At 41.2% G+C, this 18,637-nt stretch overlaps 1 protein-coding gene across 3 annotated transcripts in view; it reads right to left on the minus strand.

Annotated features, from left to right (window-relative positions):
• Positions 1-18,637, minus strand: part of TBC1D5 (TBC1 domain family member 5) — a 536,851-nt gene that overhangs the window by 126,855 nt on the left and 391,359 nt on the right. For all 3 annotated transcript variants that reach the window (XM_055135278.1, XM_055135279.1, XM_055135277.1), the window contains one exon: positions 13,869-14,011. In XM_055135278.1, the coding sequence (XP_054991253.1) occupies positions 13,869-14,011 (143 nt within the window). The remainder of the gene's footprint in view (positions 1-13,868; positions 14,012-18,637) is intronic.

Consider the following 18,637-nt stretch of genomic DNA (forward strand, 5'->3'; position numbering starts at 1 on the left):
TCCCCGGAGCCCCGTCAGGAGTAACTCCTGAGTGCATGAGCCAGGAGTAACCCCTGTGCATCACTGGGTGTGACCCCAAAAAGCAAATAAATAAATAAATAAAATAAAAATAAATTAAAAGCACTTGCTTGTAAGTGAGTACAAAGGCACAAGCAAAACTGGTAAAGGTGAGTTGAGGATATAATTTGACAGAGTTCAAAGAAATGTGGATATATAACACGCGTATAATGATACTGGGATTTTTTTCTTTTAACCTTTAAACTGTGTCCTCTGCGCCTGGGCAGTCTCAGGCCGGGGCCAGTGCCGGCTCGAGCTTCGCTGAGATTCGACCTGGGTGGCCATGCCTTTGCACAGCCGCTTGGCTGCGGAATGAGCAGGATCCAGAGCCAGCTATATGACTTGGGGTCCCAGCGAGTGCTTGCAGCCATGTCTCCAGACTGTGAACTAAGCTTTTGCTCCATGCTGCTCCAGGAAGGGAAATGGTGCAATTTCCAACTTAAATCTCCCTGGACTTAATTACTAAAATACAGAAATCCTAAACCGCGCGGCTGCTACTGCGCTACCGCGGCTGCGCGACTTTACATCTCTTCATTCTCATCAGTGAAAAACTAATTATCAAATGTTTCCCTGTCAATAGGACCGTATCCCTGGGGGATAAATTCCAACAAGAATAGTGAGTTCTGCGTTTAAACTCCAACAACAATAGTGAGTTTTGTGTTGAAATATGGAATGTAATCCAGGTAAAGAGAAAAGGAAGTGAAATTTATCAGTTATGTGGGGGGGGTTGGGGGGTGGGAGGTATACTAGTTTGTGTATTTTTTTTTTTGGTGGTGGAATATGGGCACTGGTGAAAGGATGGGTGTTTGAGCATTGTATAACTGAGACATAAGCCTGAGAACTTTGTAACTTTCCACACGGTGATTCAATAAAATAAATTAAAAAGAATAATAAACTGTGTCCTCTGCCCCTCTACTTGGCAAACTCAACTCTAGCACCACCATCTCAGGGTTTATTTCCATCAGATCCTGCTAGTCCCTCGTGTTGCTGCTGTATGCTTTACATCGGGGTGAGATCGTTTGGTATTTGTCATTCTTCTTCCAATTACCTTTCCTTAACATGAAACCCTCGAGTTCCATACAAGTCATAGCAAAACGCAAGATTTCATCTTGACTCCTAGCTACTGGGCAGGATGGCATAGAGACCACGACAGTGCTCACGGCTTATTCCTGGCTCTGGCCTCAGGGGTCACTCCTGGCAGGGGCTGGGGGGCCATGCTTGGCCAGCGCCCTCTCTCTCCAGCCCGAACCATGACTTCTATAGCCACTCTTTTGTCTTGGACAATTAACTTGCTTCTAGATTATACAAGTTCAGTATCTCTGGACACGTTACTCAAGTTATTCCATTGCACACTGAGGTTCATGCACATTTCTCAAGGTAACTAATTGGATCACTAGCAACTACCATCACTGTACCACTGTCATCCTGCTGCTCATCGATTTGCTCGAGTGGGCACCAGTAATGTCTCCCATTGTGAGACTTGTTGTTATTGTTTTTGGCCTATCAAATATGCCACAGGTAGCTTGCCGGGCTCTGCTGTGCGGGCAAGATACTCTCGGTAACTTGCCGACCTCTCCAAGAGGGGCGGAGGAATCAAACCCGGCTCGGCCGCGTGCAAGGCAAACGCCCTACCTGCTGTGCTATCGCTCCAGTCCAGTTTTATATAAGACGTTATTATTTTTGTGGTTGTGTTTGGGGCCACATCCGATGGTCCTCAGGACTTACTCCAGGTTCTGTGCTCAGGGATAGGTTAAAATGATGATAATAAAGGCTAAAGGAACTTGGTGACAACTTGAGCATCAAAACAGCGATATTAAGACTGAAGAAAGACTGAGTCTACACTGATATAGGTTGATTAAAGATAAAATAATATTGTTCCTTATAAAAATCAACTAACAAAGAGGATCATTTCCTCTTTGAGCATATTAAAAGCATATTAAAAATCACCATCATTGCACAGGATGCAAAATTAAAAATGAAGTTTCTTTAATCTTTCTTACATTGAAAAACACAGGTCACTTATTGGGGTTGGAGATACGATATAGTAGACAAGGCATCTGCCCAGCGTGCAGCCCATTTTTGATCCCTTGCACCCTCCACATTTGGCCCCTTGAGCACTGTCAAGAATGATCCTTGTGGGGCTGGAGCAATAGTACAGTGGGTAGGGCGTTTGCCTTGCATGCGGCCGACCTGGGTTCAATCCCCACATCCCATATGGTCCCCCAAGCACTGCCAGGAGTAATTCCTGAGTACAAAGCCAGGAGTAACACCTGAGTATCGCTGGGTATGACCTCAAAAAAGAAAAAAAATAAAGGAAAAAGAAAAAGAATGATCCCTGAGCACAGAGCCAGGAGTAAGCTGTAGGCATGGCTGGGTGTGGAACTCCCCTACCCCCAAGTCGTCAGCATTTAAATCCAGTCATGAAGAGTATTTGGAAATAAGCACAGAATTTTAAAACTAGCTGCATAATGCAATATAAAACAAATAATTATGGGTAAGCATGAAACAAAAATAATTAACTAACCAAAAATGGGAAATCTGAGATGCTCAACTTAATTATTGTACTCCTCCACTAAAAAAAGTTTAACATATACAGGGGAGTTTGCAAGGCATGAAGAAGGCACCTATGCCCTGAAAACATATTCACTGAGGGCCTACTACATGCAGAGAGAAAAAAATATTATATTATTACAGGCATACCCTTTGACTATTTGGAAATCCTTATAATTGCAACGGTCTCAGTTATTAAATGACCACATACAAAAATGGGATTAAGACGGAAGCAGTAAACAAAGGGCTGGGAAAAGGAGCAAATAATCAGTCGAAACAACAAAACTCTTATGCTTTTCAGACTTGAAGAAAGCCAAGTATTAAAGAGGGAAATTTCCTCCTCCATACAAAGTGATTCTTAGATTCGAGTTTAAGACCCTCCTCAAATGTCCTGGGTTTCTCTCCCCGGTTGCCACTGTGACAATTGCCTCTCTGACTGCCATCAATCACCGCGACAACCATCCTCAAAACACAATACAGACACACACTCTTCCGTCAACAAAGGAATGCTCCTTGTCGCTCGGAGATTCTGTATAGAAAACTTTGAGACCTTCAAGTCTGAGTTGAGGGTAGAAGAAATCTTCAACTCAAGAGCTTTCATTTGGGGGTGGTGGTGGGAGGAAGACTCTGCAGATTGCTATCCTTACTGCTTCTTTCCAGTTTATTTTGAGATCAAACAGAAAAGAAGCTAACCTTCCTCAAGGTTTTATAGCGTTCGTCAGCGTTGCCAGCAGGAAGACAGTGAAAATTACTAAGTACCCAAGTACCAAAGTGCTGGTGGCTGGGCCCCAGTGACAGTGGTGGGGTCGAGGCACTTGCCTTGGTCACCTCTAACCTGGGTTTGATACCTGGTCCCTCCCATGGTTTCCTGAGCACTGAGTCAGGAGTACCACTGGGTGTGACCAACAGACAGAACAGCTGGGGACTAGAGTGTGGGTGTCAGAGGTGGAACACTGCAGGACAAAAGACGGAAGATGAGCTGCGCGCCCCAGGGTGTCACCCTCTTGAGCTATGGCCAGCCTTGGGAGTGATTCAACACAGTCCATTCCCCCTTCTCTATGACATTACCTCTAGCACTGTAGCACTGTTGTCTTGTTGTTCATTGATTTGCTCAAGTGGGCACCAGTAACATCTCCATCGTGAGACTTGTTACTGTTTATGGCATATCGAATATGCCACGGGTAGCTTGCCAGGCTCTACCGTGTGAACGGGATATTTTTGGTAGCTTGCTGGGCTCTCGGAGAGGGACGGAAGAATCGAACCCAGGTCGGTTGTGTGCAAGGCAAACACCTTACCTGCCGTGCTATCACTCTAGTCCCACCTAGCAGGGAATAAATGAGCCGATTCCGTGCAAAGCCTTCCCGTCATTTAATCTAAGTTATTTCCATTAATACAAGTGATTATGGGGATGGCCTCAGAAAAAGGGCACATCAGTAAAATGTTAAGGGAATGAAATCTGAAAAAAAAATTAAAATAGTGGGAATTAAGATTTTGAAAAGCCTGACCTACTCTTCTGCCTCTCAACTTTAAACAAACAAGAAAAAATACTGTAGGCCAGGTTACGGATTCATCTGTTTGCCAGTTAGCTGATCAGAATACAGCTGGATTTTGAACCTGAATGAGCTTAGTGAGTCTGAGGGGTTTCCTCACATTGGACTGCAATTGGATTGACGAATACAGAGCAGGTGCTCCACCAAGACAGCTTTGTTTTCACCATCCGAAGCCCCCTATTTTCTTTAGGTACCTTCTAGGATTTCTTTTGTGGGGGTGGGGAGAGTAGGGGGGGATACTGGCTGTATGCAAGGCTTATTCCTGGCAGTGCTCAGAGGACTATTATGCAGTGCCAGGGATTAAATCAGGGTTTGCCACATGTAAGACAAACACCTTATCCCCCGTACTGTCTCTCCCATCCATCTGGGACTTCAAAAAAATTTCCTCTCCCCAACTCCCTCCGATCACTGTTGTTGATGTGATGTGGGGTCATATACTTGTCTGGCTGTGGTGCTAGAACATTAAAAAAAAAGTTGTAGTGCTTATCTGGAGACCCACCCCTTTATTGTCTTTATGTTACTCACATACTAAAGTGCAGCCAGAAATCACTCACAGTGTCAGGATCTGTGGACAGAGGGCGGCCAGACCTAACAGTAAAGTTGCAAGGACCATGGTGAGCACATGCAGGACACTAGGGATTTGAACTCATGACCACATGCAAATAAAGCAGGTGCTCTAAGCTGCTGCACTATTTCTCCATGCCCTGGGATACCTTTTCAATTTTAGATTCCAAACATCTTATTTGAATCATATTTACACTTTAACACCCCCCTCCCTCCCGGCTTTTTACCCTTGTAATGTATTTTTCTGGCTCTCTGAGTTCTCCTCCTGGAATCCTCTGTGCCCTTAAGTTGTCATTTCATGGATGCATGTCCCAGTCTCTGCTTCCCTTTTAATGCATACCTCTGATATCTGGTGTATTTTGGCTAACTGCTCATATTTAGAAGTGAGGCACTACAAAGGCAACTTGAAGACAGCTGTGTGTATAACGGTGGATATGCTAACTCTTGGTGCCACAGAAATAGGTTATTTCTTGGGTGATCCATGAGCTTTTGGGAAGAATCATTTCTTCTGCAGGGAAATGGTCTGGCTTCAGTTTCTGGGTACTGAGATGACCAGATTGGTGGGCCGAGCATCCACGAAGCGTTCCGAGTGCTTAATCTAGACCCCGAGGATTTACTACCCAGAGGACAACCCTGTAGGCAAGGATTGGCGATGTCTGTACAACAGCTTCTTCCACAGACTTCCAACCAGCTCAGATTTTTCAGTTTTAACTCTTTCTCTTCCCCTACCGATTTTCAGAGGTACCTAGCGCTGCCAATTTCTACACTTTTAGGAATTTTATGGATTATTTCTTGGCTCTCCCGCTATCAGTTTTGTATTTAGTTTTCTTGGATCTGATAAGTCAGTTATCACTCATCCATCTGTTTTCCTGTTTCTAAAATTATGGTAATCGTCCTAATTCCCTGGATCCTGGGGGTTTATGCTGTTTTAATGGGGTTTCAGGAGCAGTAGTGGTAAACCCAGAAGCAAGAGAGAACAGGGGCATATTCTGATATCCTTAATCAGTTCTTTCATGACAGCTTGACTCAGTCACTGGACAGGTGCATGGAGGAAAGAAAAGTCTAGCAAGGGAGGCAAGAGAGTGGGTAAGATGTGGGGATGCAAAGACTGCCTTCTTACTTTTTCTAACTGTCAGAGAAAATGCTCCCATTCCCCGTCTCCTTTGACAACAAGAACAACAGCGTGGAAAGGTAAGGGAAGATATGATATTATGAGGTAAGACCACCTTTTACCCACGAAAGAAAATAAAAATGGGACAGCATTTATTTTGAATGTGGAAAACATTTCTGTAGAACAATAATTTCCCTTTCATACTTTGAGTCCTATAGCTGAGTGAACTAAAATCACTTCAAGCACAAAAAAATATTTAAAAAGGTATCTACTTTTTCAAGTCTATTTTAAAATACGTGACACATATTTGACTGGGCAAAATCCAAAACACTGACACCACCAAATGCTGGTAAGGATGTGGCATGACAAGAATTTTTAGTCACTGCTGGTGAGGCTACAGACTGCTACAGAGACTCTGGAAGACAGAGTTGCGTGTGATTTTTTTTTTCAGACCTGGCTATGGGCAATTTTAAAGATTAATTTTATGTGTCAACATGACCAGCTTGGAGGAGACCAGATCGCCAGTAAAGCATTTTTTCTACGTAGCTGTATTTTCCAAAGAAATGGGACTCAGTTGATGAATGAGATAGATCCTGCCCAATGTGGCAGGCATTAGCCAATCTGAAGGAGCCCACATGGGTCGCCAAGCTGAGAACGGGTGGATTCTTTCTTTTCTAAGTGGGGGCAAGCGTTTACTCTTGCCCCCAGACACTGGAGCCTGGACATCAGGTCTCAGGGAGGCTCCCCTAACATCAGACCGTCACTAGAGCAAGGGACAATGCTGGTTCTGCAACAGAGAGCAGACCGTGGACCTTCTCAGTCCAAACAGTGTGAATCAGCAGACACACGCATGTGTGTGTGTATGTGTGTGTTTGTGTGTGTGTTGTATGTGTGTGTGTGTGTGTCCCCATATATCCACATTCCTGTGGTTCTGTTTTTCTGGACCATTAATACAAAAGGCCATGCTGGACTGTCCACATGGGAAATCGCTGCCCGTACCACACTGCCCTTGACAGCAGCGCCCTGCAGTCTCTCCACAGAAGCTACGATCTACGTCTCGGGCCCCTTGAGTTTGGCCTGCTCTGTCAAGATGGAAGAACGCACAGCCGAATGAAAGGAAGAGCAAATCATAAGGAAAGCTCAAGAGTTTGGGTGCTAGTGAGGTGTCAAAGTAGGGCTGTTGATGGTAACGTATTAAAGGACAGGCTGAGAAAAGAGATACATGGGAACTGTCAATTTTCTGCTCAATTTGCAGTGACATGATCCTGCTCTGAAAAACAATGACGAATGAAATATTAAATGTCAAATAAGACAATGTGATACTATAGGGGGATGTCAGCTTTTGTTAGTAAAATTTAGAAATATTTTTAGACCAGGGACTAGAAGATAGTACAGGAATGAAGGTGCAAGCCTTGCATGTGGCTGAACCAAGTCAGATCCCTGGTTCCACATACAGTTGCCCTGAGTAGCACTTGATGTGATTCCTGAGCACAGGAGCAGGAGTAACCCCCGACTACCACTGGTGCGGCTCAAAGACTAAAAAAAATTTTTTTTAATTAAAATCTGTCACTGTCACTGTCATCAAGTTGCTCATCGATTTGCTCGAGCGGGCACCAGTAACGTCTCCATTGTGAGACTTGTTGTTACTGTTTTTGGCATATCGAATACGCCAGGGGAGCTTGCCAGGCACTGCCATGCGGGCGGGATGCTCTCAGTAGTTTGCCGGACTCTTTGAGAGGGGCGGAGGAATTGAACCCAGGTTGGCCACCTGCAAGGGGAATGCCCTACCTGCTGCGCTATCGCTCCAGCCCATATACAGTAATATAAATGGCATTTGTAAGTCAAAGGATACTTTAATATATTTTAATTGGAGACCATCAAATAAACATAGTAAATATTTACTGTCTGAGAGGGGAGAGAGATGGCAGTTAGGATGTGCTTAAAACATCATTTCAAAAGTAAGACCACCAATCTGGACATTGGTAAAATCTCTGGAATGTATTACCCTGGCACTTAAAAAAAAAAAGAGTTTTTTGTTTCTGGTTTCCGAGAATGGGTAAAGCATTTCCAGAAAAGACAAATATATGCAATTTGTAGTTGAAACAAATCGCATTTTGACATCAGTGTAATATTGAACATGCTTTTAATGAGAAAATAGAGAAATAGAAATTCTGGGGCGGGACAGATGGAAAGGCTGGCAGACAGAGAGAGTGGTGAGGAGAAAGCAGAAACCTGAGATTAAAAAAAAAAAGGAACAATGTGTTAAAGCACGAAGGAGACACACCTGTCGGGGGCAAGGGGGCGGTTAGGAACTGGCTGGAGAGACCCTACAGTCAACCAAGGAAATAGATAATGTTCTAACAAGTTCATGTCAGCAGAAAAAATTAGGCAGCAAGTGGGTAAAAGAGCCAAGATCGAAACTTTGCCATTTACAGAGCGTTCAGAGGGAAGATAAATTAATTGATACAATAAACACTGGAGAGAAACTCTTTGGTTAGGAAAATCTACTATTAAATGGACTTGATTACAGTGCTATAGCTATTAATGCAATTTGAAAGACAAATAAAGGGTATGTTACATTGTAAATTAGAGGAAATGTCTTTTTCTTTGATTCTCATATGAAACAAAATCAAAAAATCAAACAAAAATAGGTGGAAACTTCAATACTTAATTTAAATATTAATTTAAAAAGTAGACCGATTCTTAAAAAAAGGGAAGAGATTGAAAGATGCATTTTTGAGTCCTAAGTCACTTGCGGTGGTTCCTAAGAGTTTACAGGCACTTCTCCTCTTCCGAGGTCTCTGCATCTAAACCTTAGAAGCTAGAGATTAGTTTCTTAAGGACTTAAGAGACTAGCTCCTTAAACTCAAGTCGAAAGAACATTTTTGTTGATGGAGATTTATATATATATATATATATATATACGTATATATATGTGTAGTCAAACATTTGTACTAATATGGTTATATTAAAGTCTCTGTGAAATTCTTACAAACAAAAGCAAAACAAAACAAAACAAAACAGTATTTTAAATCTAATTTCCCTATGACTCACACTCAATAAATGTCAGCCTTATACTGTTTGTATACAGCTATGTGCCTGGGATCACTTAAGAATTTTTTTTTTTTTTGCTTTTTCTGGGTCACATCTGGCGATGCACAGGGGTTACTCCCGGCTCTGCACTCAGGAATTACTCCTGGTGGTGCTCGAGGGACCATATGGGATGCTGGGAATCGAACCGGGTCAGCCGCGTGCAAGGCAAACGCCCTCCCCGCTATGCTATGGCTCCAGTCCCATGTAAGAATTCCTGAGTGGACAGGAGTGGTGAGTGGAAACAGTCTGAGCAGCCCTATTCTACCTCATCATGAACTGAGCTCTGGCTGTCCTGAGGGGCAGGGAAGGGTAAGTCGAGTCCCCGGGGCTGTGGGGCAATCCGGATGCCCGGGAAGCTGGGACGCAGGAAGAGCATGGAAGACAAGATACTGTACCGAGAGGTCCCCCGCTTCCCACCCCCTATGTGATGCTGCTGGGACGATGGTGGCTGTACACACGCTGGCTGTGGTACTTGTACGTTTGGTGGCAGTAGAGCAAGGGCTCACCCTCCCGGCCCTGGCGCCCCCCGGGTTCACCCACCCAGCTGCACCGTGGCTGTAAATGATCTGCTGGAGCGGGATCACGAACAGCAGAGATGACACCAACAAATAACTGTGCTGACAGGACCATACGGGGTGCACGTGGGTGGCACCAGGGATCGAACCTGAGGCCTGATGTTTGTTGGGCAGGCACGTGCATCCTAAGCTTATCTGGGGGCTCCTACATTGAGTGGCTTCCATTAAAAGCTTAAGTGGAATGAAAACGCCTGCGATCAACAAGGCCTGGAATAATCAGGGGACATCTGAGAGACAGCAACCTTGGCGTGTCCTGGAAATAGAAATGATATTTTGGCAGGTAAGGAAGGATGGACGGACGTTTGGAAGGAAGGAAGGAAGGGAGGAAGGGAGGGAGGAAGAAAGGAAGGAAGGAAGGAAGGAAAGGAGGGAGGGAGGAAGGAAGGAAGGAAGGAAGGAACGGAGGGAGGGATGGAGGGAAGGAGGAAGGGAGGGATGAAGGGAGGGAGGAAGGAAGGATGGAAGGAAGGAAGGAAGTGAAGGAGGGAGGGAGGAAGGGGAAGGGAGGGAGGAAGGAAGGATGGAAGGGAGGGAGGAAGGAAGTGAAGGAGGAAAGAAGGAAGGAAGTGAAGGAGGAAGGAAGGAAGGAAGTGAAGGAGGAAGGAAGGAAGGAAGGAAGGAAGGAAGGCAGGAAGGAAGGAAGGAAGGAAGGAAGGAAGGAAGGAAGGAAGGAAGGAGTGCTTTTATACGGGATAAGGCAGTTAAAAGTGGCTTGGGGGCCAGGGCGCCTGCACTGCATACAGCCCACCTGGATCTATGCACACAGCATCCCCGTAGGGTCCCGGGGGCGTGCCAGCAGTGACCCCTGAGCTCAGGGACAGGAGTCCTGAGCACCACTGGATGTGGCCCCTAAACCAACCCCAAATGCTCTTGAGCTGCCGCGTGTCTTCTTCCATTCTCTGATGCCTTTCCTCAAAGATCATTCCACACATGGACACGCGCTCCTGTACTCGGCCAACTTTTCAGCTGGGCGATAGAATGCATACCGGAAACAACAAACGGTAGAAGAAGCCACTGTGATTCCCACCTGTCCTGTCAGGGGCCTCCAGCCGCCAGCATCTAACTGCCACGCTCCGAAATCCACTCCCACAAAGTGATCCAACGGCACAGGACCGGGTCTGGGCAGACCAGCCGACGCTGCCCACCTCAGTACTCCCCACCCCCGCTGAGGTGAGAACACGAGCTCTTCTTTGGGGGTCTCCTCCCCTGCTGTCTCTAAGGATGTGAAACAGAGTTCTGGCCGGGCCCAGGTCCTCTTGCCCTGTCCTCTTCCCTAAGTGTTCAGCTCTGAATGGACGCCTTTGGAAGAGGGCACTGTTTATAATTACTCCTCGTGTGACGCTAAACTGACACTAGCCCCTAGCTGGGATGGATAGTCACCCTATTCTTAGGAGACTGGGACCGCACAGACTATTAGCTTGTTTGTCTGTCAGTTCGGGTTGGCCTGGGAGTGCTGGGGATTGAAACCAAGTCAGCCGTGGGCAGGCAAGTGCCCTACCTGCAGTATTACGGCTCCGGCCCCCCACTATTAGTTTTGAATGAACACAGAGCGATTAAGCATTTGCAAGATGAAAACTGTAGCACTGATACTGAATTGTCTAAATCTTTAGGTTGTGGTTTTTCTTCTTTTTATCTTTCTATCCTTTTCTTCCTCTTTCTTTTTCTTTGTCCAGGATGGGACCTGGGGAACCTCAGACAAGCAAGGCAGGTGACAAACGTCCCTGGCCTCGGGTTATGATTTCTTACAGGCATCTTAATTTCAATAAGGCCAGGCCATTTCCCTTCCTAAAACCTGTCCGTCCTTATATTCCTTATCTAAGTGTACACATCACCCCGTCACTCGGCTCTCCAAGCTGGGGATTGTGTTTAAGAGTCGTAATTATTCATCATATTCAATCATTACAACGTGCTGACTTTAGTGCTGAAGATTTCTCTAATCTACTATATTCCCCCAGACTACTGTCCCATCTTTTAAAAATCTGGTTTCTTTGCTCTACTCTTGTCTCCCCAAAGTCCATTTTCACGGTATTACCAGAGGGATCTAAAACTGACCATACTGTTCTCTAATCTTTTTATTATTAGCTTCTTCTAGATACAGGGTAAGGACACATCACAATTCCTGCTCTTCTTCAGTCCCTGGTTAGTTTGCCCCATTTTTATACACGGATAATACCAAATATTTGTAGAAACACACACAGAGCCATTCAATCTCACTTTTAAGCCTTCCTCTACTCATTCAGTAGAGGAATGAGTAGAGAAAGCTGGAATGTTGATACCCTTATTTATCTTGCTACCTTGACAGCATTTCTGAATCACAGCTGACTCATAAGACAGACAGTATCTCTCCCTCAAACTAGCTTACTATCCACACCTCAACTACAGCACTGAATTGGCTGATATGGAATTAATTATTTTCTATTTAGAGAAAATTTAATTATTTTCTATTTATATTTTCTATTTCTATTATAGAAATCTTTTCTATTGCTGGTAAGCTTTCTGAGGACAGGCATAGGGCTCTTTGAATATACAACAAATATTCACCCCTAGTATGGAAGATAACATGAACTGTGTGAGGGATTTAACCAAGAAAATTAAAATAAACTGGACAAAATCCTTAAATGAATGACTTTAATTTCCCCCTGAATTTCTCCACAGGTGCCTATATGTCTTATAAACATCATTAAGTGAAAGGATAAAAAATAATGTAAGGGTGTCCGGTACCCAAAATGTGATTGTTTTATGCAGCTAATTTTCAAGAGTCTGGTGTTAGTACCAAAGACAAGATTATTAAATTAAAAAAAATATCATTGTGGAGCATCAAAACTAGAAGTAAAATATTAACTGCTTAAGACTACAGAAAATCGTGATACATTCCAATAGTTGCTTGGAAATTGTATGGAAACATCCTCTACAACTAATTGTTTGTTTTGCTTTAGACCCCCACCCAGTGGTGCTCAGGGCTCACCCTGGCTCTGCACTCAGGGGTCTCTCCTGGAAGTGCTCAGGGCACCGTAGGGGATGCTGGGATCAAACCTGGGTCAGATGTGTCCAAGAAAAACACCTTACTTGCTCTACGATCTCTCCGGCCATCTGCAGAGCTATTTTTAAAAAAGGATCTTTATTCCTTTAATATTTATCACGGACTTCTTTTTTTAAATCATAAAATTTTACAAAGAGAGGCTGGCATTGAATAACCTAAAATCCGTTATCTATCAAATCTACCAGAAGATCCTTCTTGCTTTATCACGTTTCCTTTGACAATTTCACAATTTCCATGTTCTAATATGATAAGCTTTGACTCAGGAAAAAAAAAAAAGGAGCTTTATACTCATCTGCCAAAATCCAAACTATTTGACCTTCCAGGCACGGAAAATACCCACATTTTGTTGATAAAAATGTGGTTCTCCTGTCAGTTATTCATTCAAGCAATTTTGGGGGAATTAAGCAAGTATAATCTCAAATTTTAAAGAATATTATTAGTGTTACCAGAGGCATAACAAGAGCATCTGGCACAACTGGTATTCAATGAACAAATAAAGAAAACTACATAGCAATTTAACAGTCAAGATTATGAATGACTCCAAATAGTTTATGTTCTTCTGACAAAGTCCTACTCTTATGATGGCTTTTTATTTCCTATTTAGTCATCACTTTGTGCAATCTTTCCTAATTATATTTTGGCTTACAAATCTTGTTTTGTGAACTGTGATTATTTTTTTTTTTCCAGAGACGGAAAACAATTTGAGGTACTTTGAAATTTAAAACATGTGCTGGTATTTTCTTCAAGCTGAGGATTATTCAAAACAGACAGGCGCTGGCTTCTCCGGTCCCGACAAGCACCCAAAGGTGGGTATGATGAGATGGGCACCCGTCCACTTGGCACAGTCCTGAGAAGTGCATTATCCTACCTGAGAAGTTCACAGATCTTTAATGCGATACTTAATTTTTATTGGCAGGTTGTTCATACTATAGGACAGTTTCAAGCTCCCACCAGCAGCGCTCGCCTACTCCCTACCTGTCAGAAGGTGGAGCTCTAAACATATCTGAAATACCGGCTTTTCATCTGTGTGCTTCACCAATGTGCTTAATGAGGAGATTAAAGCAGGAGCAAAGTCTTTAGAAAAATGATTCTGAAGAAGATTCCAATTCTCCCAGGATAAAAAAAATCACTCACTCCTCCCAATGTGTACATGGTTAACTAACAAAAAAAGATGTTTGCTGTGTTCCTTGGAAACTTTAATATACTGCCTACCAGGACAGACGAGGTGCATAAATGAGAAGAAAGGATAGAGGTTAGTTGAGAGACAAAAACACATTTCAAAAATCAGGACCACCTACTTGAATGCGGGTGAGGTCACTGGTACTTACAAGCATCTCGGATGTAGAGTAACATGGCTATGAAAATATAGTCGACGAGACTCAGGCTGAGACCGTCTGCAAACAGGGCATCCCAGACCACCAGAAGATCCTGTAGAGGAAACTCTCGTCCGAACAGTAGCCGGACCCACCGCCTGGAGGGAAAGAAGACCCAAATTCAGAGAACATTACTTTGGAGATTAACAGGAAGAGGAATAATTTTCTGCTATAGCTGTGAAAAAGGGTAAATTTTAACGGATCAGATGGAGCAAATATATATATATATATGCATACATATATTACATGTATATATTATATACGCACATATATAAAAATCACACAACAAAATGTAAGCTTTCAATGCTCAAAGGAACTTTGTAATTTTATAACTTGACCATAGTCATTAATTTGTAGCCCTGTATGTGTGAAAGGCAAGTAATGAGGAATTTTACCTATTTGAAAAAAAAAAAACCTACAAATAACAATGAAGTGAAAAAATACAAATAAGTCTATGTAGTGTTTGATAGTTGCTTCATATGCAGGGTATGAATTAAAAACAGATTTTCTAACTTTCTTGATCACTGCTCTATATTGGGAAGGTGGCAGGTTAACTGGACATCTGCAAACAGCAGTAACATCAATGACGCAGTCAACAGAAAATCTTATTCTCACATTTCATACTTTTATTTACCATATTTATTTTAAAATCAGATGGGGAGAAAACTAGCAGTTACCGTTTTTTGTTTTGTCAAACATAGGAAAGTTACCTGTAATAAAAATGAAAAATGTTTAATTTTTATTTTGAAAACAGGTAACGTTCATGAGGTTAACTTTCTTGGGATGTATTTCAAAACACAGTTACTCCCATTGCCAGGGAAACGGTTATGTGCAGTACAAAGCAGACTCAAGCAGCTAAAAGGAAGAGTAAACAAAATCTATATATAATATATATTGTAAATAGTAACACTTCAAAATTTCAGTCAATGCTAACCAAATTATTTATACATTGAACATTAAAATAACTGACTTTGCAGTGTTGCTTCCACTTGTAATTTCATAGAACGGCTACAATTTCCTCACACACGCCTTTCTCAGGAACTTCAGCTAGAATGCGATGTGATTTTGGCACAGAGCAAAGAATAAAAATGTCTTATTTCTAGTCCTATCATATAATGAAGAATAAATGGAATTCTTTAAGAGAATTAGCTAAGAGATATCCTTTGCAAATTAGAAGCCAAGCATAACCATCTGTGGGGTTAACAGTAGACAAAAAATTCAAATGCTTTCCTCAGGGAATATTACATGTAAGGAGGAATCAAAACAGTGGCAAAATAGTGTATAATCACACATACCGATCAGCTTATTAGGAAGCAGATGATCAAATAGTAAAATTCTCTTATTCATATTATCAAACTAATCAAAAGAGTAATTAAATTTTATTTTCAATTACATCTTATATTATGTGACCCATTTTTCATAAAAATTTAATACCTAATATTTATCTTTTAAAATGCCATAGTGTATTTACAATTTTTATCTACTGCTCAATTTTTATTCCACAGCTAAAAAGAATAACTGAAGCAGAAAACATATATGTATATGCCCATATATATGAAGTATAGGAGAGCCATTAATTCTTTATACACTTCTAGTTTTTTCAAATTAAAAATGTTAATATTTGTATTATAAGAAGTAGAAAAATGTCTACAAATGACTTACAAATTACTTCCTGACTGCAACAAGAATAAACTGATTTTGCAGATTATTAGAGGATGCAGAGAATGAGTCAAAAAGAATAGTATCTGGACAAAAACTAACTGGGTACTTTAAAAAAGAGTAAAAGATATCTACATACAGATATATATTTATATCTGAATTTTTGAGACTAAGATATCAATGTGATAATTCATAGATATTCACATCATATAACTGAAAAAATCATCAATGAAAAATAATATGAAGATCATCTAATATTGTAAACATAGTTGCTAATATTAAAATTGGCTGAAAATAAGAATTTAAATATTCACACCAACAAAAAAGATGACAATGAGGCTGGAGAGATAATACAGGGACTTAGTACCTTGCTTTGCATTAGACACTTAAGGGTTCAAATCTCCCAATACCGTGTATGGTCCCCTGAGCAGTGTCAGGGGATACTCCGGAGTCAAGAACCAGGAACAGCCTCTGAGCACTGCTGGGTATGACCCCAAAAACAAAACAAAAAAGATGGACTATGCAAGGCAACTGATGTGTAAACTCGATAGTAAGAACTCTTCTGCAATGTATACATTCATCAAATCACCCTGATGTACGTGGTTAAATATCCGCTGCTAATTGCACTTTAATAAAGTTGAAAAGAAAGAAATACGCTAAAAAGAAAACAGATTTTGGTAGGTTACAAAATGGAAAATTCTGATATTTCATTGATTCTTCCTGATACAATTCTGAAGGTCAGCACAAAATTCAAAGGTCAGTCTGTGAACTGGTGCCATGCCTCTAACTCGTTCCTTTCATTCCTGAAGGTTGTTTTAGTAGTTTACTTATTTGAGTAAGTCCATTTACTAAATTACCTTTGCTGCTTACTGAAATACATGCCTTTTGCTTTTTCACTTTCTTATGTGTGGGAACAATTTTTCTGTGCATTTTCCCTAATGCTCCCTAACTGAAAAAAAAAAAAAAGAGTTCTTAAAAAGTCAACATCTACCCTACTTAGCCTAAAAAGGAAAAACTCATAAAAGTTAATTCACATAACTGAGAACATAATATTATACCACCCCATCTCCCCTACCTTACAGCTCAAAGTCTTCTCATTAAACACATCTTTGGTATCATCAGCTAGTGCATCAAGGAAAAAAAAAAAGAAAAAAAGTAGGCTCTACATTTTTTAGAAAAAAAGTAAGATGCACATTATTTCGAAACCAAATGCTCAGTTATTGTTCAAACTTCTGTAACTTTCATGCATTTAAGGTTGTATTAGCTTGGCTTCAAAATTGAGTCCCACAGATATATAAAGCATATAGGAAATCTCCACTGCGGTACCGTCAGAAAAAAGAACCATACTGTCCAGAGAGAGAGTACATATGAGCAGAGAACTAGCCTTGCATGTGGCTAACCTGAATTTGATCCTGGGCACCCAAAATGGTCCCCTGGGGCCTCTAGGAGTGATTTCTGAGTCCAGAGTCAGGAGTAAGCCCTGCCAGGTGTGGCCCGAAAACCAAAACCAAATAAACAAAAAGAAACAAACAAACAAAAAATAATCATAGACATCTAGTAGTCTGCACCGAATAAACCCTATCTTTATAATGATACAGAAACTTAGTCTTTAATACATTTTATATTTAATGTGTAATCTATGATATGTTGCACACTGCTTTATATTTGAAGTTTTGCCTTGCCAAGCACATTGCTAAATAATTCTAGGGAAAGGACAAAATTCCAAATTCTGCTCTCTCTCTCTCTCTTTGATATACAGAGAGAAAGAGGTAGAGAGGGAGAGGGATGGAGGGATGGAGGGATGAGGGAAGAAGGGAGAGAGAGAGAGAAAGAGAGAGAGAGAATATGAATATAACCCAGAGAGTTTTTTGCAATGAGCTGTGTATATCTGCGAAGGGCCCTATGTATTTACCAATGTCCCCTTAATCTCATTGTAAAGTCACCTGTCATGCAACCAAGAAGCAAAGGTAGCTAAATTGGAAAGTACTGATCTTGTTAGTGGCAGCATAAAAATAATTTAGGAAGTGGGGAAAAAAAAACTAGAAACACATAAGGAAAAAATTTATTAGATGCCTAGAATGTTTCTTTTTATATAAGACTCTTAGAAAGCTGTACATGGCAAGGATAACTAAATTAAAGACAAGACACTTAAGTTACTTCTATTTTATATGCAATTATAGTAAAATTAAGGCCAAATTCTCAAAATATTTAAAAAGTATGGTAGTACTAATGGAATGCTTTGGGACCAACAATGACCTTATCAATAATTTAATCATTTGAATCCCAACTGGATTTACTTCATACATATATTCACTACACACACAATTTCCTGTGCTATTCTGGGCTTTCTTCATGAGCTTAAAAGTCAAAAGAAAATTCAGTTCTGTATGAAATGAGTAACCAATAGAATTCTTTCAGTAAGCTTCTGTATTCTTAGAAAGGAAAACTTACTCTAGAAATGGGATCATATAAAGAAGCCAAAAATTAGCATGCTTTCACTGCTGTTAAAAATATTTAGTGAGAGTTTAAGTCACAGTTAAGAGTAGCATTAAACCTCTTTCCTTAAAGATAGTGTTAGTTTAATTGCTTGATACTATTAATCATGCTTTATGTACATTACACCTGCATCCCGCAATGCTCAGATCCATACACATTTTATCACTTGTGATAATACAATAATTCATATTTTACCAGACTTAGAGTAACTGAAATTGGTACAAACAAAAAAAGACCATTTGACATATTATTGACATATTAACTTTAATAATAAGTCACCCCAACTAAGGACAATTTCAATGTCTGCACTTATACCATTATTCTCCATTTTAAATTTCTGTGTAATTAAGCTAGTATGCCTGCAGGATGAGTTACTCCTGATGCGGTTACTGCTTAGTGAATGACCCAAGGAAACAGTAAGAGAAAGCTATTTCCTACCAACCAGTTTATGAGAATGATCAATTTGATTGAAGTTTAAATAAATAGCCTTCATCCAACATGGCTAGTGGGCTATATTCCTATGTTAATATTACTGAATCATTGTCATCCTGATGCTCATCGATTTGCTC

The sequence above is a fragment of the Sorex araneus genome, chromosome 4 (assembly GCF_027595985.1).
Source record: "Sorex araneus isolate mSorAra2 chromosome 4, mSorAra2.pri, whole genome shotgun sequence".
In the NCBI taxonomy this organism is placed as follows: Eukaryota; Metazoa; Chordata; class Mammalia; order Eulipotyphla; family Soricidae; genus Sorex; species Sorex araneus.